The sequence below is a fragment of the Terrapene carolina genome, unplaced genomic scaffold, assembly GCF_002925995.2.
Source record: "Terrapene carolina triunguis isolate 2854851 unplaced genomic scaffold, T_m_triunguis-2.0 Scaffold95, whole genome shotgun sequence".
Classification (NCBI taxonomy): domain Eukaryota; kingdom Metazoa; phylum Chordata; order Testudines; family Emydidae; genus Terrapene; species Terrapene triunguis.
In genome coordinates this window covers 4,532,605-4,559,783 of record NW_020664446.1, presented here as the reverse complement: position 1 = coordinate 4,559,783, position 27,179 = coordinate 4,532,605, and the positions used below count along the sequence as shown (strand labels likewise).

General features: G+C 47.6%; 1 protein-coding gene across 1 annotated transcript; it reads right to left on the bottom strand.

The window, feature by feature from the left end:
* Positions 1-1,951: 1,951 nt before the first annotated feature.
* INA (internexin neuronal intermediate filament protein alpha) lies at positions 1,952-14,052 on the bottom strand. The gene is made up of 3 exons (XM_024213643.2): positions 13,072-14,052; positions 5,349-5,473; positions 1,952-2,261 (listed from the first exon to the last, which is right to left on the bottom strand). The coding sequence occupies exons 1-3, from the start codon at positions 14,050-14,052 to the stop codon at positions 1,952-1,954; spliced, it is 1,416 nt and encodes a 471-aa protein (XP_024069411.2).
* Between the last annotated feature and the right edge of the window lie 13,127 nt (positions 14,053-27,179).

Below are 27,179 nucleotides of genomic sequence, written 5' to 3'. Positions count from 1 at the left end.
AAAAACACCAGGCTTCAGTGTTCCAGGCTATCGTTGGCACCTTTCACCAGGGCTAAACTAGCTATAAACATAGCAATAGCCAAATTATTAGATAATGTGCCAGAACCTTAGCTAGTGCAAACTGTTACAGCTCCATGGACATCTACTGAGCTATGACGACTCATGCCAGCTGAGGACGCTGGCCCTCTAGTTTCCATTCTAGTGAATCCCTAAGAACAGATTTATGCATTATACCAAATCGTGCTCTCCTACGCTTTGAAGACAGGGCTGCACTGGTGTGACAAAAGAAACTGACCCAGGAACAGAGAAGATGGTGAGTTCTCAAATCAAGACAGCCTGAAAGAGGACACAAGAGAAGGGTGGGATTCATGTCACAATTTTTTTTATTATCTTGTGCCTTACAGTAGAAGAAGAAAAGTGTGAGCAAATAATGTTCTATTTCCAGTAGCTTATCCTGGCAACACTGACACCAAGGTTTTGTGTTATCATAACCTCATAATGGCATAGTGCTTTGGCAAACACACAACAAACACACAGTCTTCAGCTTTTGCAAAAGCGATCGCTGGCAATTTTAAGGCATTGGAAAAACCTACAGAAGTAAATCCTATATCGAACTTGGCACACATTGGAACAGGTAGGCTGGAGACACATACACTAACACAGTTTGGCAGATTGAAATGGAAGGTGGAATGCTACCCTACCAGAATCCCTTCCTTTGGAAAAACAGTGGGTGTGAATCCATCCTTCCAGTGACTAGAATCTCTCTGTTATGGTCCCCTGTGAGTCCATGACTGTTCATCTGTAAAGGTGTGGTGGAAGTTGGAATTATTTTAATCATATTACCTCACAGCACCAGTTGGTGTCTATTTATCAAGCAGAAGTGGAGTTTTTGTGCAGCTGTGTTGCTTCTGAGTCTGAATACCGAGGACAAAAAAATATGCATCTTCCAACATGTTCTCAGAAATGCACTGGAAGAGCCACTGAGATCCACTTGTGATTTTATAGTGCAGGAGTGTGTACCCATTTTAAATACACGAAGGAAACTCTCCTAACTTATGTGTGCTATTGATAAACCTCTTCTCATGAGAGTATGGACAGACTAATGCCGCCAAACTATAGAAACAGTCAATTGGCAGAAATGTATGCACCTTATAGTTTAATGCTAGTGCAAAAGCCAGGCTGGCCATACCTCCGAATGTTCTGTGCTTCTAGACTTAAAGTGATAGACTACAGCTCAAGAATTTGGGGTTGTTGGGGGTTTGGTTTTTGTTTGTTTGTTTTGCATTCTGATGATTTTTAGAATAGATCAAGGCCCAAAATCAAGAAACTAATTATAGCCCCCCCCCCCAAAAAAAATTCAAACCATGTGACTAGTTGGTACTGTCAATTCTAATCAATATATTTTTCTTAACCCATTGGCTACCAGATGGAATGAGGTGATATGGACACAACGAGTCACTATGCAATCACAGAAATGACCAACATGCATCTAGCTAACTGCAGAGCAGGGTGCTACAAAGACTGTCTATCCAAACCTGGAATTGCTTTAAAGGGGAAAAATAGACCAAATTCAGCCTTCTCCTAGTATAGTTTGTAACTGGAAATAGCCTTAACATGTGTAAGGCGTACATCAGGAGCAGCCATGAATGCAGGTAGATTGTGTTGGCTTTGAAGTGAGGAGTTCCTTACTGTGTGATTCGGTTTAACTAACCGTGATGCCCACAGACGATGTAGTTACTCAGTTGCCATCATCTCCAATTTCAGCCTAAGCTGTGAGATCCCTCTGTAATTTAATTGCTCCTGGCTAGAGTGTGGGATGTACTATTTCTAATGATGCTGAAGGGCTGGGACATTTCTATTGGGTGACAAGCGCATTAATTCAGGTGTAGACAATTGAAAGGTCTAGTGTAGATTGTTCCCCCTTAAATGCTAATTCTATTAATTTCAAAGGTTAAATTTTTTGGTTTGTAATGTTTCCTTCCTCTGGGTTTGATTGCTCGGTTTTCTTAGTTTCGGTCTCCTCAATCATTTCAGCAAAGGTCTCCCTCATCTGACTAGATGATACTTTAGAGGACACTTTAGAAGCCTCCTCTTTCTCTTCTTTCTTAAAAGACAGAGTAGGAGATATTTTTGAGGCAGTGGCCACAGGTAAACTGAAGACTCTGGGCTGGAAAGAATAACTGGGGTTAGAATGTGGATTCAGAGCCGAAATGCTGATGCTTCCAGTGGTAAAACGTGTCTCTTCACCTTCCAGCAGCTTCCTGAAAACACATCACAGAAGGAGAGGTTAGTTGGAGAAGGTTACCACTTCTGTGGCTCAGGTTAAAGATGAACAAACCAGTTTGGATATAAACTGAGATGAGCTCCAGCTGCAAAGTTTGGACCGTTTTGAAACATTCCATACATTTGGATGTGCTTGGATCTGTTTTATTTTTATGGGCTCCTTATAAAGATGGAGTGGGGGGGAGTGACACGGATATTTGCAAAATGTGATCTAGGATCCAGTTTCAGATTTTAAACACCTGCAAAGTCTGAGTGTGTCTGACCCAGAATTCTGATTCAGGCAATATCTGGATGAAAATAAGAAGCCCTCCACATCTACACCTGAAACTCAACCCAAACCTTTTTAAGGTTTAAAACAGCTCAGTTAATTTTTTCCCCCCTTTGTTATTTTTTCTGTGTTTTTGTGGGCTCTAACCTGGACCAGAACAAGGCAGGAAAGATCAAAAAGCAGGTTCTCATGTGACCGATATATAAAATATGCCTCCATTGGTGATTTCTGGGCACAGTTCCACTATGTTAAATATAATGCATATTAAAAAAAAACAGTCAAATGAAAACCTTAGTCCACAAATGAAATTTACCCACCACTCTCACCAGCTCAAGATAGGCCAGAGGAGGCATGCTGCAAAGGCTGTCTAGAAGGACAACAAGCGGCTTTGCAGGGGAAGCAAGTTTCCAGAGCCAAAGGCTCCTTGCTGAGAAACACCCCCTTCCAGCACCTCCGTGTTCAAATGTGGGGGTGATTGTTAGTGTTCTGAACGGTCTTGACTTGCAGGGTCATTCATAGTGAGTCAGGACCCACAGCGGAGGGCTTTAACCATTAGAAGCAACACCTTGAATCCCACCCAGTTCCGCTGTCTCAAGAGGTTTCATTCTGATGGCTGTTGGGAAAACATACACATTTCCAAAGCACCTGCATTTCACGAGTGTTCAAACCTCCTGAACCTTCCCAGCTTCACCCAGTTTTAAATCAGACACAACAGAACTCTTTCAGACCCAGCTGTCTGATCAACAGGCCAATCGTTCCAGCAGTGTGGCAGTCTAGAGCCAACTGCATAGGGGCAGTTGAGACTGCTTCTCCTCTCCCCCTGCCCATTTACAGGGGAATAGGGAGAACTTTGTGGAGGGGGAAAGAATTAGCATTTCAATATCCGCTGTGCTTAGTGTGGACATGGAATTGCTGCACTTGAATGCAGGTGCTGCCCTAGCTCACACAGGAGTGTGAATCTGGCCATGGCGCCAGACATGTACATCACAAAACCACTCAGCAATCGGGTATGAAGGCCAAGCTCTACTCAAGAAAGGCCCAGGATCTGGGACAGCAAGGAGTGTTGGAAGGCCAAGAATAACAGGCATTGGCACGGTTGTGGAGGGGAGGGACTAGGCCAGGTCAGGACTGAGGCACGTCAAGAGAGCTGTGTTTGGTACCAGTACTGGACCTGAGAAGCACTGACACGGCTGAATCGAGAGGCCAAGTGTGGATAATAAAGGTTTCTGCAGGTCAGGATTGGAGCGCTGTGACAGTGAGCAAAGCTATACACGCAGTAATAGCCCAGCAGCAGCAGTGGTGTGTGCTGTAGTCTGTTTAATGTAGGTTCTTATACCAGCCCCATCACCATGGCAGCTGAGCACCTTTTCAAGTAGGCTACCAAATGGTTGTCAACCAGGCACGGCTTTCAGTCACTCCTGAGCTGGGCTGGACGCGAAGGCAGGAGGTAGCTGCAGTTTCAAACGAACTTGGAAATACCATTTGTCGAGGGACAGGAGTCAAAAAAAATGACCTTGCTTGCCCAAGGAAGCAAACCCCCATAGTGGATAGGGCTGGACCATGCAAAGAATACAGCACCAGCAGGAGCGGGGGTGAGACCCAGGGGTGGGACTTGAACAACCCCTTCCTCAATAGGCTAATGGTCAAGACTACTCCCGGGCTAGAAGGTTAGTGCAAGGGGCTCAAGCCTTGACTTCAAAAAGAACGAGAAGTACTTGTGGCACCGTAGAGACTAACAAATTTATTTGGGCATAAGCTTTCATGGGCTATAATCCACTTCATCAGATGCATGGTGTGGAAAATACAGTAGCAGGGGTGTGTGTGTGTGTATATATACACACACACACACACACACACACACCATGAAAAGATGGGAGTTGCCTTACCAAGTGGGGGGTCAGTGCTAACGAGAAATTCAATTAACAGTAGAATACCAAGGGACGAAAAATCACTTTTGTAGTGGTAATGAGGGTGGCCCATTTCAAACAGTTGACAAGAAGGTGTGAACAACAGTAGGGGGAAATTAGTATGGAGAAATTCATTTTTGTAATGACCCATTATCCCAAGGGGAGAGAAATGGGGACTCAGCCTCCCAGAAGAGGTTAAAAGGTGTGTGTGTGGGCGGGGGGGGGGTATTCCTATGTCACATGCAGGATTTTGGTCAATCGATCTCTGAGCTCATCTCCAAGTATGGGAAAAGACTAAACAACACAGACAAGAGACTAGTTTGAGGGGCTAAGGGCATTGGCAGAGCTGAGGGGGTATATGCATGGAGTAACTGGTGTTTGGAAAGGATATTGGGTGGGGGTCGCAGAGGTCAGATGGGGTCACCCTCCATATCAGAAGGTGGGACCCCCGACTGCAAGGACACAGAGCGAGCTGCTGGAAACAGCAAGCTCTGGTGTTAGCTATTCAGATCTGGAATCTTTTTCAGTCAAAATAACGTAGCTGGGAAACACAGGCTTGCGTTGCTCTAATGTGAAGAAAAACACCGGATGTGAGGGTGGGGGACTAGCAAAGCAGGAGGGGAGGTTGGGCCTGGATTGAGGGGCATTGGCAGAGCTATGGCGGGGAGCCCAGACTGGCCTATCAGGGAGTAACGCAGGTCAGGACTGAGGTACGTTAGCATCTACTTGCTGTACCCAGTGTGTGATGAGTACCCCCACATCCAGTGCATGTGTCCTCCATTTACCCTCAGCAATTAAAACAAAACCAAGTGCTTTATTCGATGTATGGTTTTGTGCCAGACAAGGTGGCACAGACGAGGACAGGCCAAATAAACGTTGTGAGTTGTTACCTGTATGCAGCGATCTCTATATCCAGAGCCATTTTAACATTGAGCAAGTCTTGATACTCCCTCAGATGATGAGCCATTTCGCTCTTGGTGTTCCTCAAGTCGTTCTCCAGCTGACTGATGCTGTCCTGCAATCAAGCAAGCCCAGGGAGATAAGGAGCCGTGTTTCAAAAGCAAAGTCCTTAGCTGAACGCTTGATGTTCATTTCATTAGCGAGACAGGGAAAAATACAACTGCCAACTCCTCCATCCCAGCAGATTCCTGGCCAGGAGCGCAGCATGGGGAAATTCCAATTAAGAGAACTGCGGCCCAAAAACAAGGCAACGGCAGCTGTTAGAGCGGCCTCTTTCATTTTTTCCAATTGCTTTATTTAATTTCTTGGATGGTTGTTATAGGGACAATTAGACAAATGTGTCCAATTAGACACATCAGAGGAGCCCAGAGTTGAGAGAAATAACTCACTGAGTGGTGGGAGATGGGTGCTCAGCACCTCCTAGGATTTGGCCCTTAGCGACTGATTAAACAAAGCAAGGGGCTGTGGAATGGGGTTGGTCTCGATTGTTCCGATGCAAGGCAAGGGTTATGTACAGTGGGAGCCCAACCCCTAAAGCAGGGGTGGGCAAACTTTTTGGCCTGAGGGCTACATCGGGGAATAGAAATTGTATGGAGGGCCATGAATGCTCACAAAATTGGGGTTGGGGTGCAGGAGGGGGTGTGGGCTCTGGGGTGGGGCTGGGGATGAGGAGTTTGGGGTGTAGGAGGGTGCTCTGGGCTGGGACTGAGGGCGGGAGGGGGATCAGGGCTGGGGTGTGGGAAGGGGTTCAGGCTTCAGCTGGGGGTGGGGGCTCTGGGGTGGGGAGGAGAGGTTTGGGGTGCAGGAGGGTGCTCCGGGCTGGGATCAAGGGGTTTGGAGAGCGGGAGAGGGGGACCAGGGCTGGGGCAAGGGGTTGGGGCATGGGGAGAGGCTCAGGGGTGTGGCCCCCAACCGAGACCCCCACGGAGCAGGGTGGAGCCGCATGGTGCGGCCCCCAACCCTGCGCCTCGGCTGGAGCGTGGCCACACCACGCGGCTCGGCCACCAACCCAGCGTCCCGGCTGGAGCGGGGCCAAGCCACTTGGTGCGGCTCAGGGACCGGCATAAAATGGCTCATGGGCCCGATCCGGCCCACGAGCCGTAGTTTGCCCATCCCTGCCCTAAAGGAAAGTTAAGGATTGTGCTAGAGCTGCCCTCCCTCTCTTGTGGCTAAGGGTTTGTCTGAGCTTTTAGGCATGACCATGAGGAGAGACCACTTTTTTTGCACAGAGAAATGTTAACCACTGAAGCACAGCTACAAATTTGTTCCACAGTGTAGCAGGAACCGAAGTGTCTTACGGCAGCAGCAAAATGGTGGCATGGTAGATTCCCCAAACTAGCTAGCAGTGTTCCATAGGCAGGACTCCCAACGCCTTGAGAGGGAGGGACCCACATTGATCACCAGCTGAGGTTAGCTGATGAGCAGCATCTCCAGGTTCCAAAGGAGTTTAGTCCAGCTCTCTTCTGGAAGAACGGGGGCTGGGACATGAGGCCATCAATGAGAAGCATAGAAAGGCTCCTCAGAGCTTAGTCGAAGACACAGCAGTTCCCCAAGGAGTAGGAAGAGAAGATGGTGGTAATGGAAGAGACACAGACATGCTCCACCTCTCCTTAATACCATCTACGCCTTCCGTGACCTCATCTTTATTTTTTTCCCTACTTCACAAATTAATGGTGAAAGTGTAAAGGTAAAGTGGAAAGTGCATGCTATGTAATAAGCCATCAAGTCGCAAAGCATATTTGTCTTTTAAAATATTGTAAATATTTTTAAAGTCACTTAAAGGGATGGTGCCAGAAGCTGCAAATTTCCGATTTGCTTGAACAATCCTAGTTCACATTCAAACAAAATACTACAGACCTGGTGCATGCACAGCTATACTGAAGACATAGGGCCAAAATCAGACCTTATAGAAGCTGCTGCCACTCTACTGAGTTCCTAAAAGACTCGTGTTGAATTCAATGGACTTGCACTCACTCACGCGATCTCTGATTTAGACCCACCCACTCTAAAATGGGTAATTCCCACACAGAGAGCCAGATCCTCAGACAGTGCAGGTCAATGTAATCTCATTTATATCAATGGAGCTATGCTGCTTTACCCCAGCTGAGGACCTGACTCCATGCTATAAGAACATAAGAATGGCCTTACTGGGTCAGACCAAGGGTCCATCTAACCCAGTATCCTGTCTTCCAACAGTGGCCAGTGCCAGGTGCCCCAGAGGGAATGAACAGAACAGGGAATCATCAAGTGAGCCATCCCCTGACACCCATTCCCAGCTTCTGGCAATCAGAGGCTAGGGACACCATCCCTGCCCATCCTGGCTAATAGCCATTGATGGACCTATCCTACATGAATTTGAACCCTGTTATAGTCTTGGCCTTCACAACATCCTCTGGCAAGGAGTTCCACAGGTTGACTGTGCATTGTGTGAAGAAATATTTCCTTTTATTTGTTTTAAACCTGCTGCCTATTAATTTCATTTGGTGACCACTAGTTCTTGTGTTATAAGAAGTAATAAACAATACTTCCTTATCTACTTTCTCTACACCAATCATGATTTTATAGACCTCAATCATATCTCCCCTTAGCCATCTCTTTTCCAAGCTGAAAAGTCCCAGTCTTATTAATCTCTTCTCATACGGAAGCCATTCCATACCCCTAATCATTTTTGTTGCCCTTTTCTGAACCTTTTCCAATTCCAATATATCTTTTTTGAGATGGGGCCACCACATCTGCACATAGTATTCAAGATCCGGGTGTACAATGGATTTATATAGAGGCAACATGATATTTTCTGTCCTATTATCCCTTTCTTAATTATTCCCAGCATTCTGTTCACTCAATGTGCAGCGGCAGTCAAAAAAGTGGATGTTTTCAGAGCACTATCCACAATGACTTCAAGATCTCTTTCTTGAGTGGTAACAGCTAATTTAGACCCCATCATTTTATATGTATAGATGGGATTATGCTTTCCAATGTGCATTACTTTGCATTTATCAACATAAAATTAATTCACTTTTCACTAGGGTTGGGTGTATCAGGCATATGTCAGGGTATAGGACATTAAGATATAACTGTGCTAACAGCAGCCTTGCTTTATTTGTGTCATTTGAAAATATGGCTAAAACACCTGTAAGGCACTGATCACCTGTTTAACATTGGTGCTCAAGGATGCACATACAAATGCATGTGTAATTTCTGTAAGACGAAGCACCATCAAAATCATTGAGGAAATTTGTCACAAATCTTAACATTCTCTTCTGCTCCCACTGAGGTCAATGGCAAACGCTCCTTGACTTTAGCAGGAGCAGCACATAGGTAATTTAAGGCATGCAGCAGATTTGCCTAATAAATGAAGTTGCCAGCTGTGCGATGGGTCAGAGTGACAGGGTTTTTTTGCTGTCATAAAAGTAAGGGATTTTCACGTGGTTGCTTTCCCCATAAATACAGCTGGGGCTGTTTGCAAAGAGGACAATGGTCTCATTAGTCAGTTACAAAACAAGGCCGAACAGGCAGCAAGGAAAATATAGGTTGAATATTAGGGGGAAATTATATAACAATGGAGTAAACCGCTTAGAGAGGCTGTGGAATTGCCATTGTCTGAGAGAGGCTAGGCAATCAAGCAGAGATTGTTTCAGGATCATAAAATCAAAGCTGATACCATGAAGACACTGCAATAGATGGCCCACAGGAGGTTCCTCCCAACCCAAATAATTACCTGGGAATGTCTTTGTTGGGTCAGATGTTCCCATAGGCACCATCTGATTCAGGCTTTTTTAGTTTTTTGGATGTATATGTAGTTAGAATGCACATGAAAGTTGTATAACTTAGACCTGTGTGGGAAGCCGGCTGTTCTACATTGGCCAGCTAAGAAAATGTTCTCTCCCTCTGTTTCTTCCCAAGTCAGCCCTTAATGACTAGGTGCAGCTCTGTGTCTACAGTGGAAGAGACTCATTGGTATTTCATTCCACCACTCCCTCCTCCCTGTCCTATTTTGTGTCTTGCATAACCTACTAAATACATAATGCAAAGATGGCCGCCAGCAGCAAAATGCACAGAGCTAAACAAGTAGCAGACATGCCAAATCCTGGTTTTGGCTCTACCCATGTCAACCTCGGGTAAATCCATTGATTTCAGTGGAGTTACTCTAGACATGCAATGTCTGTTTACACGGCCTCCATCAATCTAGTCCCTGAGCCGTCATACATCCCCCTCTGCCTCGAATTTGGAGGCAATGGCTTGCTTTGCTCCTGTGACCCCCTTTAACCCCTTAACAACCATCGCTGATGGATTTTGATTAAGTCACAAGGACAGTGACCCTGGGGCAGGAACTCAAGGATGCGGAATGGGAGTTACAAATGAAGAAAGAATGGGGAGATTCATCAGGGCACACACTGAGATGCAGAGGGCATTCTGGGAGAAAATGAGTGTCCCGTGTAATGTAAACTCCCATTATAATATCCCTGATTTATAACATCTTTTTGTTCAGCGTTTGTACAGCACCTACGACAGCAGGGACTTGGTCTGTGAGAGGGGCTCCCAGATGGAGTCACCACACAAGTAATTATAAATAATATCCTCATTGGTACAGCAATGCTGTGCTATTGACCAACTACATCAACAGTGGTTTTGTTGGATAATAACTCCACTCTCAGATAAAACACTGTTCAGTTCCTTTCCTCTAATTCTGTCACCTCATTTGAGCACCCGGGGGTACAAAAACACTTCTTTGTAGAACTTGGCTATATTCCTCTCCCCTATTGCTCTGGGACTGGGTTGGGTAAGATGAATAATAAACATCAGGCATATTGACTGACAAGTACTTCAGATACAAAGCTCTGCCTCTCTGCCCTACCTAGACGCCCCTGTTTAGCACTCATGTTTTCCTGCGAACATACATTGTTTCTGAACCCACGTATAAATCCCAGCCTCTTCGTCATTCCATTCTCTGTGATCCTGTGTTAGCAGGGAGCAGCTTGTGCCAAGCGTGGGTTGTGCAGTCACCATTCAGACACTAGCACAGGGGGCATCAATCATGTGGCAATCCTGCATGGTGCTGCAAGGAAATGTATTTCCTGGCCTATTTGTGCCAGATTTGGATTCAGCACCGCACAGGTGAGATGAGGCTGCTTTTCATACCACTTGCTCAGACAATGTAAAAAGGTTTTGTTGCATTACCTAAGGGCCTGAGCCACAGGGCACTCCTGTGATACCCACTGAAAATCAATGTGAGTGCTGGGTGCTCAGCACGTCTTGGGGGCAAGCGGCAATTAATGACTATATCTTCCACTTAAGTGGATCAGTTACATTTTGCTTAACTGGGCCCCTTATTCAGGACTCTTTAATTTTAGCCCCCATGGCTGCAAGAAGAGGAAATGCTTAAAAACTAAATTTCACCCAAACAGATGAAGGTGGAGCACTGCATGCTGGGATTTGTAGGCTTCATGGACCACACCTATATGAGGGCACCAATGGACCTTATTGTAGAACTGTGGGCTACATTTGGCCCAAGACCCATGCCTGCTAGTAGAAGCTATTTCAGAGCAAAAAGCAGTAAAGTCTGGAGACTTATATGGAAGGCTGCAACAAGAAATATCACTATAGAACCTGTGAGGCTGACAACATTATGAGCATCTATCAATGTCTTCCCTTATGGAAAAGTCCTATAGAATTGAAGGGAAAGTGGGACTCTTTCGATATCTTTTTATAAAGTCCTATAGAATTTCATAGAGAAAATGTATCCCTGCTACAGAAATCTACAGGATGGTTTAAAAAAAACACCCCAAACTATAGAAAGAATCTCATTTTCTATTAAAATATATACATTTCTATAGGACACTACTGATTTAATCTCTATCTTATAATTTCCTATAAGGGATGCAAGAGATGCCACCAATTACCACCCCCACTAAACTAAAATCCAAGGATCATACATTAAAAAGTTGATATTCCATAATTAGATCAATTTCAACTATCCCAGAGTTTAATCCGGCTCTAGTATTTCTTCCTACATATAGATTGTTCTTGCAATCTCTGTTCACATGGCACCAAGGCTACAATATTTAAGAGGGTTACTAATATGTAATCCCTTTGAGTCCGCCTGTATGCACTATCACAGGACATCAAAATATTTCCATATTATTAAGTGAGGGAGAATAGCACCAACTATTTACTTAGATTGCAAGCAGTTTAGAGCAGGTATCAGGAGTTTATACAACCTTAGCACAGTATGGCCCTGAAAATACTTGGGGGCAGCACTGCAGTATAAATATTAAATAGTATCAGTTAAATATTATGTGCAGTAATTCATTCAGGAAGAAACTGTACAATTTAGCTATGGATGATCATTTAGGTTAACAAGATGTTGCAACCTCACTATTTTTTTTATCCTCAGGAGGGCTTCCACCCAGTAAAATCTGGAAAAAACAAACTATATTTTGTTGAGAGTCAGGGGAATTTAAATTAGCATATTTCCCAAACCACCCAAAAGAGACTGAGGGTCTAATGCAAAGCCCATTGAAATCAGAGGGAGTCTTTCCATGGACTTCAGTGTTCTTTGGAGCAGGCCCTAAGGAATATTTCTCCTAATCTAGCTGTGAAGGGTTCTAAGCGCTGCAATTTACAGTTCGTGTAACAAATGCCCTTGAAAACAAGGCAAGGCCGCTGCGAGGCAGCTCGGATGGTTTCTAGAAATTACCCATCACGAAAAAGAAAAGGAGCGAAATTCCAGAGTTCAGCTTCGCTGCAAAGTGACAAACTGACTTGAAAGGCTGATTTGGGGGTTCAATTCTCTTCATTCATTAAACGTGAATTAAAAGACTTTTTACAGCGACCCGCTGAAGTCTGGCGAAGGTAAATGTCAAATTCAGGACCTTGGCTAGAGACACTTTTTCCAGCCCTGTCTACCTATTGCTCCAACACCCACCCACATGAAGCCTGCAGTACGTGCAGTGCAGACACACTCCGATCTTGAGGGTGGGACGGCAGAAGACCTAAAGACTGATCCCTTCGCACAGACATCCCTGGGGCTATCGGGAAATCATGCCTCTGGCTGTGGGCACCTTTATGCATTTACACCGCTAGCTTTCTCTGCACGCCTGCTCCCCAATCTCAGTCCAACACAGTGTGTCACATCCTGGCTCTACTAAAGCCAAGGTAAAACTCCCAAACAACCCCACGTAGTTCATCTTCTGGGACCCTTTCCCCCACGAAATCCTTTAACCCCCCGCTCTCCCAGGTGCGGGGTCCTTCCCTGATTTCCAGCGGCTCATGCCCGGGTTTGCTTGACATCAAACTCCGCTGTCGCTGCCTTCCCCCCAGTCAAACTAGAAAACTCCCCACAGACTTCCCCAGCCCCTGCTGATCCGTGATAACTGGACTTCTCTGACCACTCCAGCTCGGGTGGCGGAGTCAGTCCAATGCCGCACAGGCTAGACATGTCTCGGACTGCCTGGGAGAGGTACGGCCAGTTGGGTCTGGCTAGTGGTGGCCATCGGTCCCTAGCCCTGCGCGGGCGAGAGCTACTCAACGCCACATGGGGAACAAGGGCCCTGCATGGGGTGGAGGTGCCAGGTGCTGCCCGGGGCGGAGGTGTCCGGCGCTGCACGGGGCTTCACGGGGCGGAGGTGCCCGGCGCTGCACGCGCTCCCTCACCTGCAACCCGCCCACCTCGGCGCCGTGCCTCTCCTCCATCTCCTGGATCTGCCGCTCCAGGGACTCGTTGGCGCCCCGCAGGCTCTCCGCCTCGACGGTGCGGGCCTGCAACTGGCGGCGGTACTCCTGGATCTCCTCGCGGCTGGCCCGGATGGCCTGGCTGCTGCGCGCCGCCTGCTCGTGGAGGTTGGCGAACTTGGAGCGGTACCACGCCTCGGCCGCCTGCAGGTTCTTGGCCGCCAGCGACTCGTACTGGCCGCGGATCTCCCGCAGCGCCGAGCTCAGGTCCGGCGTGGCCAGGTCCGGCTCCACCGAGACCTGGGCGGCCTGGAGCGCGGCCGCCAGCTCGGCCAGCTCCTCCTCGTGCACCTGGCGCAGGAAGGCGAGCTCCTCCCGCAGCGCCTCCACCTTCTGCTCCAGCCCCAGGCGGGCCCGGGCCGCCCCGTCCGCCTCCTGCCGCTGCGCCCGGGCGCGCTGCTCCGCCTCGGCCCGGCCCCGCGCCTCCTCCTCGCAGCGCGCCCGCAGGCGCTGCACCTCCCCGGCGAGCTGCTCCCGCGCCCGCGCCGCCTGCGCCTGCTCCGCCCCGGCTCCCTCCCGCTGCGCCCGCAGCTGCCGCAGCTCGCCCCGCCAGAGCTCGCCCAGGCGGGAGGGCTCGGCCTGGCGCTGCCGCAGCGCGCCCAGCTCGGCCTCCAGCCGCCGGTTCTGCCGCTCCAGCCGCCGCACCCGCTCGAGGTAGCCGGCGAAGCGGTCGTTCAGCCCCTGCAGCTGCTCCTGCTCGCGGCCCCGGGCGGACGCCTGGCCCAGGTCCAGGTCCAGGTCCTCGGCCCGGCGGGCGGCGCCCAGCGGGGGCCCATGGCTGCGGGGCAGCGAGGGGCCCCGGCCGCTGCCCGGGCGGGAGGAGGAGGAGGCGGGCAGCCGAGGCGGGGGCTCCCCGAAGATCTTCCGGTAGGAGGAGGCCAGGTAGTGGGGCTCCGAGCTCATGCTGCAGGCTGGGGGGAGGCTGGGCGCGCCCCTGCCTGATATAGCGGGGCGGGGGGGCGCCAGGCGCGGCGGGGCGGGCAGGCTGCAGGCTCCCGGGCGGCGGCGCTGCGGAGACCGAGCGGGAGCTGTCCGTTTTGCCGCAGTGCTGATGTCAGCCCCGCGCCCCGGATTCCCGAGTCTGCGAGAGGCACCCGCTGCTTCGCTCTCGGGGGGTGGAGAGAGCTGGACGGACAGACAGATCCACCCTCGTGAAGCGCAAGCTGCCAGGGGATTCCCAGGGAAACCTTGACCCCTTCCCTCCGCCCTCCCGCTGCAGCCTTCACATGGGCTGGTGTTCTGCAGTCACCCGCATTCCCCTTGTCCCACTGCGACTTTCACGGTGGGTTTCAAGATCACCCGAGGGGGAAAATGCAATGGAAAGAAACGCCCTGAGCCACTTTAGCAGCGAGTAGGAAATGCGGGGTTTCGGGGAGAAGGGTAGGTTAGGTGGGTGCGCGAATCGATAATGAATTGAGCAGATGGAACAGGTGAGTAGCTAGACTAGACGGTTAAATTGGTTTGGATTAGATCAGACTCTGAACTCTGTTAACTGTGTACTCCTGCATTAGCACGTTATACACACATATAAAAGAAACACATTAAAAATCACCTTTGCCATCATCCGTGTACGCTGATCAACAGCTGGACATTTTCCAGAATCGTTGCATAGTGTTGCACACACATATTGGGCTAAATTCATCCCCGGTATAACCCCACTGAAGTCAATGGAGTTAAAACCCGTGATGAATTTGTCTCCATGTTGCTTATAAGGAGTTAAAGGGTGGAAAGAATCCATTAAATGTAAAAACTGTAGCTGATACCAATGAGCAAATCTGTGTTTTCTACAGAATATTCTTGTAAGGATTTTTCTGTAACAAACAGGATTGACTGAGGAGGGAGTGGCAGACGTGTTCTGACAGGTTGATCTCCCATGTAGGAATTCCTTCTTCCATTATATATAGTGCCAAAATTATATGTAGTTACTTAGTAGGTAACAACAACAACAGATAGATGTATGTATATCTGGATGATGGATGTACAAATATCGATATGTATGTGACACGTCTGAATATGATGAGGAAACAAATTCTGTTACTTTTGAAATTGTCTCCATGTTGATGAAGTGGACATTCACCCAAGAAAGCTTATGCTCCAATACTTCTGTTAGTCTTAAAGGTGCCACAGGATCCTCTGTTGCTTTTTACAGATTCAGACTAACACGGCTACCCCTCTGATACTTGTTACTTATCTTTAGTGTTACTTATCTTTGCAATCTGGAAAAAGAAATGTGTTAAAATGCACAGTTGAAGTCTTACAAATTAAGATCTATGCAGAAGAGATAGGACCTTCAATTTCCCCTGAGACTTTTATAAGGGTAGTGGTTTGCATTGTTGTACCTGACCAAAATTTCCCCTTCCCTCCGTCCCCTCCCTTTTGTGCAGTGTGCTGTGTGCCAGTCACAGCCTTCCACCCCAGCGGTGGCTGCCTTTTACTGGCATTGTATGGATTTACGTCCCAACCCTGTAATTAGATCATCCAACATGGATTCCACAAGTGGGGGGAGATATGATAGAGGTCTATAAAATCATGAATGGTTCAGAGACAGTGAATAAGGAGGTGTTATTTACTCCTTTACATAACACAAGAACCAGGGGTCACCCAATTAAATTAATAGGCAGCAGGTTTAAAACAAACATAAGGAAATACTTCTTCATACAATGCACAGTCAACCTGTGGAACTCATTGCCAAGGGATGTTGTGAAGGCCAGAAGTATAACTCAGTTCAGGAAAGAATTAGATAAATTCCTGGAGGATAGGTCCATCAGTGGCTATTAGCTAAGATGTTCAAGGACCCTAAACCTCTGACTGCCAGAATAATTGCCTTGTTCTGTTCATTCCCTCTGAAGCCTCTGGCACCAGCCACTGTCGGAAGACAGGGTACGGGGCTAGATGGACCATTAGTCTGACCCAGTATGGCCATTTTTATGTTCACACACTGAGCTCCATTGATTTAAATGGCAGCAGGGGTCCACACTAATGGCTATAATTGCAGGAGCAGGATCACAATACATTTATAAAGTGCTTTGGGATAGAAGGTGCTAGAGCAATAGAAAGCATTGCAATTGATTATAGCAGCATAGTTTATCATGGAAAACACGCTATTGGTTCTTCTGAGCTCAGAGTCCAAGTCTGAAAAGCTCACATCATCTTTGAGATCCCCACATAAAAGCTGCCTAATGCTATTGTTATTATTTATTTGTATTGCAGCAAGGACTGGGGAGTCATGTAACGATAAGAAGGTCCCTGTGCCAAAGCGCTAATATGAGCAAAGTGGTATTGGAAACTTCAGAGGAAGGTAGTGAATACTGGCTATAGCCTCAGCAATTGTGGGCCAAACCCTGGCATCACCTCCATAGACACAGATGACCCAAAACTCCGGGGAAAGCCTATCTCTATTGCCCGGAATAGTCAGTCTGGGGAGAGCTGGATCACGGAGCACAGCTTAGCAGCAGTCTGTACACAGGAGGGATGAGGAGGTGTGATGGGACAGGCTGGAGGCATGGCGGGTGGGTCTGTGAACCGTGCAGAGGGCAACAGTGGCTTGTGGCTACTACTTCTACCTTTCCCATCCAGCTGCTGTGAGCTGGGGCTGAGGAGTCCGTTGCTCAGACCCATATGCGTATAGATGATCCCACAACCCAGTTGCTTGGGCTCTGGGCTCTTTCCCTGGATTTCTCCTTTGTTGAATAATTGCTACCTTCCTTTCAGGTTGTTCTGAGCTTCACAGGCTGACTTGTTCCTGATTTGAATTGCTTGCTGATAACATCTCTTTGCAAAGAAATCTATTTGCCCTTCTGTAGCCCATCTGAAGATCTCAGGGCAGTAACTAGCTGAGCTTCACAACACCCCAGTGCGGGAAGGAAGTGATATGCAATATAAATGGATCACTCCACCCACCACTGAAATGCAGCTGTTTCTGGGGTGGAACACAGCAGCTATTAGCTGAAATGGAGGTGCCAGTTGGGAATGGATTGCAGATCCATTGGGCCAGAGATCTCTATGGTGAGTGACATGGTCCTTTCCCAGCGTTCTCACCTACCATGGCATCCAAAAGTATATTTTTGGACACCTGTCCTTCCCCTTTTCCTCTGTGCTAGTCTGCACCAAAGTGAACACAAAGCAGCTTCCTGCCTTTATAGACGGCTGAATCCTAGAGATTTAAAGGTGCAATACACATAGAACAATGGTATAACCATTATCTTGCTAAATACACTGGAGAGATTTGTTGAGTCACACCAGGGATGGAATTGGTCTCATGTCTTTTGGACCTCACAATGCAGAAACAAGAAGTAGCTTAAATCTTTGTGATCCTCATTGTACAAGGTCCACCTGTTAAACTGTTTGTCCTGCTAGCTGCAATCCGTCTGGCTCTGCTCAGTGTCTGGTTTTGTGATGAAAAGGCAACCTGCCTCTTAGCTACGTATACCACAAATGGGACATGCTTGTCCCATACAATTTTCAGCACACCATTAAACAAATGCTCTAGGTACATGTTTCACCACCTGGCTGCAGTGCAGAAGAGTCACGTGGGAAGCGAATGCCTCCCTTGGTTGCAGAACTGGTGAGTCATGAAGGCAGAAAGTGTCTGCTCAGTTGTTGCCAGCTGCTTTCAGATGGAAGCGAGTGACACCATTTGGAAAAGAAAGGTTGGGGTTTGTGTTTATGCCAAGCAAAACCTTTAGTGCATCAGTGATACTGGAAGCAAAGATAAGTATAACACAAATGAACACACAAAATGACTGTCATAACTATAAAGGGAAAGGTAACATCCCTCCTGTATACAATACTATAAAATTCCTCCTGGCCAGAGTCACCAAAATCCTTTTACCTGTAAAGGGTTAAGAAGCTCAGGAAACCTGGCTGACACCTGACCCAAAGGACCAATAAGGGGACAAGATACTTTCAAATCTTAGGGGGAGGGAAGGCTTTTGTTTGTGCTCTTTGTTTTGGTGGTGTTCGCTCTTGGGACTAAGAGGGACTGGACATCAATCCAAGCTCTCCAAATCTTTCTGCACAAGTCTCTCATATTTCAAACTTGTAAGTAACAGCCAGGCAAGGCGTATTAGTTTATCTTTGTTTTCTCAACTTGTGAATTTTACCTTTGCTAGAGGGAGGTTGATCCCTGTTTTGTTGTAACTTTGAAACTAAGGCTAGAGGGGGTTCCTCTGGGCTCTTTGAATCTGATTACCCTGTAGTTATTTTTCATCCTGATTTTACAGAGATGATTTTTACATTTTCTTTTTAATAAAATCCTTCTTTTAAGACCCTGACTGATTTTTCCATTATCCAAAGACCCAGGGGTTTGGTGTTTGATCACTTTGTAACAATTGGTTAGGATATTATTCTCAAGCCTCCCCAGGAAAAGGAGTGTAAGGGCTTGGGGGGATATTTAGGGGGAAGAGGAACTCCAAGTGGTCCTTTCACTGTTTCTTGTTAAATCACTTGGTGGTGGCAGCGTACCAAGTTTTAACCTAAGCTTGTAGGAATAAGCTTAGGGGGCTTTCATGCGGGTCCCCACATCTGTACCCTAGAGTTCAGAGTGGGGAAGGAGCCCTGACAATGACGCACACACACATATACAAACACACTGTTATAGATACATAGTTAAACACACAGACTCACATACGCACCAATCGTCACATACAAAGATGCACAAAGCCATGCAGACATAAACAAAAGCACACAGGCACATTCACAAGCACACAAAGGGACAGGCACACAAACACAGACACACAGAAGCTTGTAGATGCACACTCAACACACACCCAGAGTCGCACACACAAAATCACACGCGTACACAATTGCTCATCTGCCCCATGGGTTCTCTTGTGTGGGGTTCTGTCTCAGGGCTCATTCTGTTTCCCCTTCTGTCCCACATGGATGTGAGGCAACTAAGGTAGTTGGTGCAGTGCTCTGGCGTTTGTGTGGATGACCTGCAACGCTATGCCTGCTTTCCATGTTATCCCAATGACGCAGCTTCCTTGCTGTCCCAGTGTATACTATGGAGTTCTCTGAGGATTGCCAAGGGTGGGAAGTCTGGGATGTTTGGACCTGTAGGTCAGCCAGGGCCTGCAGCATTTGAGTTCGCTGCCTGAGAAGACCCAAGATGTTCAGGTGCATCTCCCTCTCCTTTTCCTGGGCCTTTCTCTTGTCTGCTGTCTCCTTCTCCATGCTGTCTGACATGTCGGCCCTCCAGGCCCTTTGTTCGCAGTCTGATGCAGCACCAGCTTGCAGGATCTCACTGAACATGTCATCCTGAGTTCCTATTCTTTCTCCTCCCCAGGGCCAGGTATTCTGCAGGGGTGGAGGGGGCACCCTGCAGAGCTGCAGCATCAGATGATAAAAACAGATGTATCATTGGATTTATAGTCACAAGAGAAAGGGAAAGACAAGTTTCAAAACTCCCTTTGCATAGTCCTATCAAACTTTTAATAAGACATGCTTGTTGACATGAGAGCTTTGGAGTGCCATGGCACAGCATCCCCCTGTAGCCCCAGCCATGATGATTACAGTGAGCCAGGGGCAGGGTGGTGGTGGGAAGGAATTTCAGTTGCATGGCAGTGAACATTGGCACTATTTGCACAGGCAATGGTGATTTGAGCTTATATCTTACTCCGGAGGATAACCAGGGCACAGAAAGCCCACTACTACGGACGTCTCAAAGCTGCCCAGGCCCATATGTGGCTAGCCTGTTTACTGCAATAGTGCCATCCGAATTCACTGCAAAGTGGCATGGGAAATTGCCCTACTGTGGAGGAAGGAATAAGGCGGCCATCCATAGAAACCTTCGGGAGAGAACTGCAGAGTATCTCCATGAAAGTTTCATCGAGATTTCTCAGAAGGATTCAAGGGACAGCCCTGTGTATATAAACAAACTGCTCTGCATGACCTCCCCATTCCCCGCCAAACCCAATGGGGGAATGGAAAGCAGATATCTCCACCTCCGTTTGTTGTACCACTACTTCTTGTACGAGTAAAACAAGGAAAAGTCAATACCTATGTCTTGTTAGCTTGGGGGTGGGCTAGGCGCCATCTCTAAATTTAAACATTGTAAAGAAAAATGCATTCACATGCTTACCCAAGGCTCCTTCAGCAGCATTGGGCTCCCCCGTGCTTGGCTGCTGGGATTGACTAGACTGCAGAAGAGTCTCAAACAGGTCCTGGCTTGTGGCATAGTTCGTGGCACCCCCCCCCCCCCTATATCCCCCCCCCCACCTCCTCACTGTTCATGGCAGGGGTCTCTGTCTCAGGCTCCGGTGAAGTATCCACTGTAGTCTGTGAGGTGCTTGGAGGGGATCTTCGCTAAGTATTTCATGCACCATGTTGTGAAAGCGGTAGGTCTGGGGCTCGGTGTTTATTACTACAACAACAAAAACAGTTGAAAATTGGTGCAAAAAACTATTAATTTTTCTGGGTAAATATTGGGGTTTATTTTGGTGGACGGAAGGACAGATTTTCATTTTCTTCCCATTTGAGTGTGTCAAATCTTTAAACCGTTGTCTGCTAACAGCTTGAAATGTGTATATACTGGGCGTGAGATTCATCAGTATGTTCAGATGTGCACGCACTTCAGAGCTTGCATGTGTCCCTGGTTGTTTATTGTGTGTATCTTCTAGACTAATACATAGCCTTACTTATAATGTATTATCGTAATACAGATATCTCATGCAATGCATTGTATTTTCCTAATAAAACAAGTTTTTGATATTTATTTGAATGATACAAAAGTAGGGTGAAAATTGGGGAAAAAATAATACTTTTTGTAAAACTTGGGATTTTTGTCGGTAAAAATCAGTTAAAACTGAAAACAAAGGGGCATAGCGCAGTGGAGAGATTCTAGCAGCCACACACACAGGATTCTCCTCTGTCTTTTAGTGCCCTGTGATTTCCTGTTTCACTTCCCTTGCTTGCACCAGCCTCACTCTCCCACACTAGTGAGGCCTGGTCTACACTAAAAAGTTAGGTCGAAGGAAGCCACCTTACATCAACCTGTTACTGTATGTGTCTACAGTACTAGGTCCTTTATGCCGACCTAAGTCACCTCTAATGTCAACTTCTGTAATCCACCTCTGTGAGAGGTGTAGCTCTTAATTTGATTTTCATGGGTCGACTGTGAGGTAATGCAGATGCAGCGTTGGGTAATTTGACTTATTGGAGATATCCTATATCCTAGAACTGGAAGGGACCTTGAAAGGTCATCGAGTCCAGCCCCCTGCCTTCACTAGCAGGACCAAGTACTGATTTTGCCCCAGATCCCTAAGTGGTCCCCTCAAGGATTGAACTCACAACCCTGGGTTTAGCAGGCCAATGCTCAAACCACTGAGCTATCCCTCCCCCCTTAATTGGCCTCCAGGTAGTGTCCCACAATGCTCATCTGTGACCACTCTGGAGATTGTTCTCAACTCTGCTGCACTGCAGCCAGGTACACAGGAAACAGCCCCTCCCCTGCTAAAGCCCCAGGAATTTTTGATTTCCCATTTCCTGTTTGATCAGCATTGGGAACATGCCAGCTTGAGCACAGCTGATCATGGAGACTACACGCCCCAAACGCTGTCCAGCTCGCTGTGTGGGGAGAAGAGTCTGTGCAGGCAGAGCTCTGATCCGGCAGAAGAAACGCTCACATCTATGCAAGGATCGCTCGTGGAATGGGGGAGAAGGGCTACACAAGGGACACACAGCAGTGCCATGTGAAAATAAAAGAACTTCACCAAGCGTACCAGAAGGCAAGGGAGGCAAACAGTCGTTCTGGTAGCTGAACCCCACACATGCCAGTTCTTCAACGAGCTGCATGTGATTCTTGGGGGCAACCCTACCAGAACCCCAACAAGCAATGTGGACACCTCATAGGTGTGTGAGTCTAGGGACAACAAGGACGATGATATGGTGGATGAGGAAGAAGAGGAGGAGAATGGGAGACAGGTGAGCGATGGATCCATTCTCTTCGAGAGCCAGGAAATATTTTTAACCCTGGAGCCCTGTGGGTTGCAGGACATCATGGTGGCCGACCGTGATGCTGGGGAAGGCACCTCTGGTGAGTATACAGTTACAATCAAAGTCCAGTTAAACTTTAGCGGGCACCCACATTCGGTGGTATTTCATATTTACTGTGAAGAAAAAGCAAGGTGCTGCTTATAAGAGGCCGCTCCAGCTATGCAGAGGGTGGCCCCCGGAAAAGACTGTTTATGTGGACTGGGATAGCCTGGGAATCCTCCGTGGATATCTCTAGGGAACTTTCATGGAGGTACTCTGCAATCCTTTGCAGAAGGTTTCTGGGCAGGGCAGTCTTATTTCTTCCACTATGGTAGGACACTTTCCCATGCAACTCCTGAATTAATTCTGCGGGCATGATTGCAGTACACAGCATAGCAGCATAAGGACCAGGTCTATACCCAAATGCTTGCAGCATCTCCTTCCTTTCGCCTCTGTTACCCTCAGGAGTCTGATATCACATAGGGTCGCCTAGGGGAAATGGGGGAAGTTCTCATTAAAAGTTCTCTTACAAGAAAAAAAGGGTATGTAGACCCACCCCAGCCCCCCACATTCCGGATCGCCAAACCACGCGGCCGCTAATGTGTCTTTACTGTGCTTGGCATGGGTCAGCAAGTAGTTTAAAGTGGCTGATCGGGGACTGGGGACCCACATGAGAAATTCCGCAATTTGGGAGTGAAAACGTTCTCCCCGCTCACCCCGGCCCCGTTCGTAAACGGCTTCCTGTGGTGCTATGGGGAAGGGCCATTGTTCGACTAGTTACCTCTGCTCCCTACATGAGCCTGCCATAAACTTCATTAAAAGTGTGATCACCCATTGTGACGTTACCCTCCATATGATTTTATGAAAATATGCTAATGAGTGTGAATATAATGTAACTGGAATATGCTTCATGCAAAAGGTCTTTTGTAAGGTATCATTACAAAGCTTATAATCTACTGAGTGTGTTCATCCTATTTGTATAAATGTATCATTTTTGTATTTGAAACTAGAAAATATGAAATATAACTCTGAGGTCCTATCGTTATTATGCAAAGTGTGGGCCATTAATGGTGGTTTGGAATCTTCCTGGCTCCCATTAACCAGGACAATTGACTGTAGATGGCTCTGTTTACTTGCAAGCCTTCCTGTGAGTCAGGCCGTGAAGAATGAAGACTTGGGGTCTCACAGGACATGTGATCATGTCACCTGGTACTGGAATCCATCTTAAACCTGGGGCTTTTCCATTTAGAAAGAAGGGTGGGGACTGAGAGAGACAAAAGATTCCCACCTTGTGCCAAAAGCTATATAATGGGGTGGAGCAGAACAAAGGAGGCTGCAGTCATGAGAAATCCCCTAGCTACCACCTGAGATGGAACAAGGACTGTACCAGGGGAAAGGATTGGGCCCAGACTAGAAAGGAGTCTAGTCTGTGAAAGATGCTTATTGGAACATCTCTGAGGGTGAGATTTACCTGCATTCAGTTTCTTAAATGTATTAGACTTAGACTTGGGTGCTTTTGTTTTATTTTGCTTGGCAACTTACTTTGTTCTGTCTGTTATTACTTGGAACTACTTAAATCCTACTTTTTATATTTAATAAAATCACTTTTGTTTATTAATTAACCCAGAATAAGCGATTAATACCTGGGTAGCAAACAGCTGTGCATATCTCTCTATCAGTGTTATAGAGGGCGGACAATTTATGAGTTTACCCTGTATAAGCTTTATACAGAATAAAACTGATTTATTTGGGGTTTGGCTCCCATTGGGAACTGGGTGTCTGGGTGCTAGAGACAGGAGCACTTCTTAAGCTGTTTTCAATTAAGTCTGCAGCTTGTGGGGGATGTGGTTCAGACCTGGGTCTGTGTTTGCAGCAGGCTAGCGTGTCTGTCTCAACAAGCCAGGGTGCTGAAGTCCCAAGCTGGCAGGGAAAAGAGACTTAGAGGTAGTCTCAGCGCATCAGGTGGCAGTCCCAAGGGGGTCCCTGTGACCGAACCCGTCACACCCATGACCCAGGGAGGCCTACTCACCATGGCTGGAGCAGCAAAATGGCACAATGAACAGTTACAGATTCTGATTATGTTATGGCTTGCATCTAGTGTAATAAGGGTTGTTTTTTTTTTAATTAAAATGGCTTTGCTATGGAAACATTTTATTAATGTACAATGGCTCCTTATATTTTTTCCCATGACTGACAGCTGTAGATGTGTCCTTCGGCATGTCATCAACACCTGAAAGCAGACTTTCGCTGATTAGAAGGAGGAGAAAGAGAACGTGGGAGGACATGTTCACCGAGATAATGAACGCCTCCGGGACAGCTGACACAGAGCTGAGAGCGTGGAGGATTTCATTGTCCGAGAAGTTAGACATGGACATGGAGAGCAGGAAAGCTTCCAATGAGCAAGAGCGTGCAGCGCAGGATGAGATGCTTCGGATTATGTGGGACCAAGCAGACATGTTGAGGCATCCGGTTGAACTGCAGGAACAGAAGCAGGAGGGTAGAGTCCCTCTGCAGACCCTGGTGGACAGCCAGCCAGCATTGCCTGGCACAGAATCACGTGTAAGGAACAGAAGGCATCCATTCACAGACCTTTGATGGTCTGGAATGCGGTGTTACGTTACACAGCTGAAAATGTTTCTCCCGTTCCAACTTTACAACCTCTTTTCCCCAAGGTTACCTTTTTTTTCTGTCCCCCCTCTTTACTTATCTTTGTTAAATAAAGTAAATGGATTCGAGAAATAAATGTTCTGTATTGAGTAGAAGCAGTGGGCTTGGGCGGGGGGTTGGCTTTACAGGGACAGCGATACAAGGCCGATGAAGCTTTGGGAAAGCACAATGCAGACAAGCAGCTCACGTTACTGTGACTCATTATTGAAACGGCTTTTCAAAGCCTCGGGATACGCAGCGCCCCTTGCTGTGCTCTTCCTATTGCCCCGGTGTCTGGCTGCTCCAAAGTGGCTGCCATGTGATCTGCCTCAACTGCCCACCCCTGCGGAAAATTTCCCTCCTCTTTTTCACAGATATTATGGAGCACACAGCCAGCAGCTATAATAACCCTGGGGATGTTCTCTTCACTAAGATGCAACCTTGTTAGTAAACTTCTCCAGGGCCCTTTCAAACGACCAAAGGCACATTCAACCACCATTCTGCACTTGCTGAGCCTATAGTTGAACCGTTCCTTACTGCTGTCCAGACAGCCGGTGTATGGCTTCATGAGCCATGGGAGCGAGGGGTAGGCTGAGTCCCCCAGGATAACTATAGGTATCTCAATGTTGTCAATGTTCATTTTGTGGTCTGGAAAGAAAGTCTCAGATTGAAGCTTTTTGAACAGATCCGAGCTCCTAAAGATGCGAGCATCATGAACCTTTCCCGATCATCCTACGTTGATGTCGGTGAAACACCCCCTGTGATCCACCAGCGCTTGCAACTCCATTGAAAAGTATCCCTTTCGGTTTATGTATTTTTTGGCAAGCTGGTCTAGTGCCAAGATGGGGATATGTGTGCCATCTATTGCCCCACTGCAATTAGGGAACCCCATTGCGGCAAAACCATCCACTATGTCCTGCACATTTCCCAGATTCACTACTCTTCATAGCAGAAGTTGATTAATGGTCCTGCACATTGGGACCAAGCAGCTCCCACAGTTAATTTACCTACTCCAAATTGATTCCAAATAGTGATCACCACTCGCTTCTCCACTGTCAGAGCAGCTCTCATTTTTGTGTTGCTGAACTGCAGGGCAGGGGAAACCTCTGCACAAAGTTCCTGGAAGGTGGCCTTCTGCCTTTGAAATTTCTGCAGCCATTGCTCGTCATCTCATATTTGCAAAACGATGCGGTCCCACCAGTCAGTGCTTGTTTCACGGGACCAGAAACGGCGCTCAACAGTGTGCAGCTGCTCTGTGACTGCCAGAAGTAACTGTGAATTTTTTTTTCAATGGCTTGCAGCAGGGCTGCTTGCAGGACATCGCTATGTTCTGCGTGGCGGACCCTACTTTGGCTCTGGAAATACTGCAGGAGAAGGCACGAGATGTTTGAGATGCTCACAGCAAGAATGCACAACTGAGCAGGCTCCATGCTTCTGGGGTTATGGCATATGTGCGGCGGTTTTAAGGCAGGAAAACCACAGGGTTGTTTGCCGTTGAGCACAGTGCATCATGGGATGCTGATGCAATGTTCCCATACTCCCCAGTGACAATGTTTTGGTCCCAAGAGGCATTGCACAAACTTCCCAAAACACACTGCGGGAAGTTGCACTTTGGGATAGCTACCCACGATGCAACTTTGGGATAGCTACCCACGGTGCATCTATGCAGGCAGTGCTAATGAGGACGCACTCCGTCGAGACAATGAGCATGGTGTGGCCACGTACAATCAACTTAATTAATTCGGAGGTTCAAGGTCGAATTAGATAAAGTTGACTTAATTTTGTAGTGTAGACAAGCCCTCTGAGATAAACATATGGCCACCCCCTGTGTTAACCAACCCCATCGACTACTTCTCTATATACTCCGGCCATGCTACTGTATCATCTGACCTAGTTGCAAAGCTATTGGGATGGGGAGACAGGTATTGCCAGCTCTGATTGTTAATGTCACTGAGAAGGGGCACCCTGCACTACCACTCCTGTTGCAGTTCGGGGCAGGGGGGGGGGCATCCGTTGCAAGGAGCAAAGACTATTCTGCAGACGCTGAGCAAAAGACTAATCAAACTGCAGAGGTGTAGCTGCACGTTTAGTCCGGGCGGAGTGCTCCAAGCACTGTGTGAACCAAGGGTGTGATTGTTGCAAAGGGCTGAATGCATTACATCGTCTTCTGCACATAGCCCCCAGCCCCCCATTTGCTTTGGGGCTGATCCTGGCGCCACTCCCTAGATCAGCTTCCAGGAGGGGTGCTGGAACAATTTGTATAGTGGGGGTGTTGAGAGCCATTGGACCAAACTGCAGATGCTGTATATGATGGAAACCACTTTAAGCCAGGGGGTGGCAGGATCCGTGTGCGGCTGGGTATTGGGGGGGTTGCACACTCTCCCCGGTCCCTGGCAGGATCCGTGTGCGGC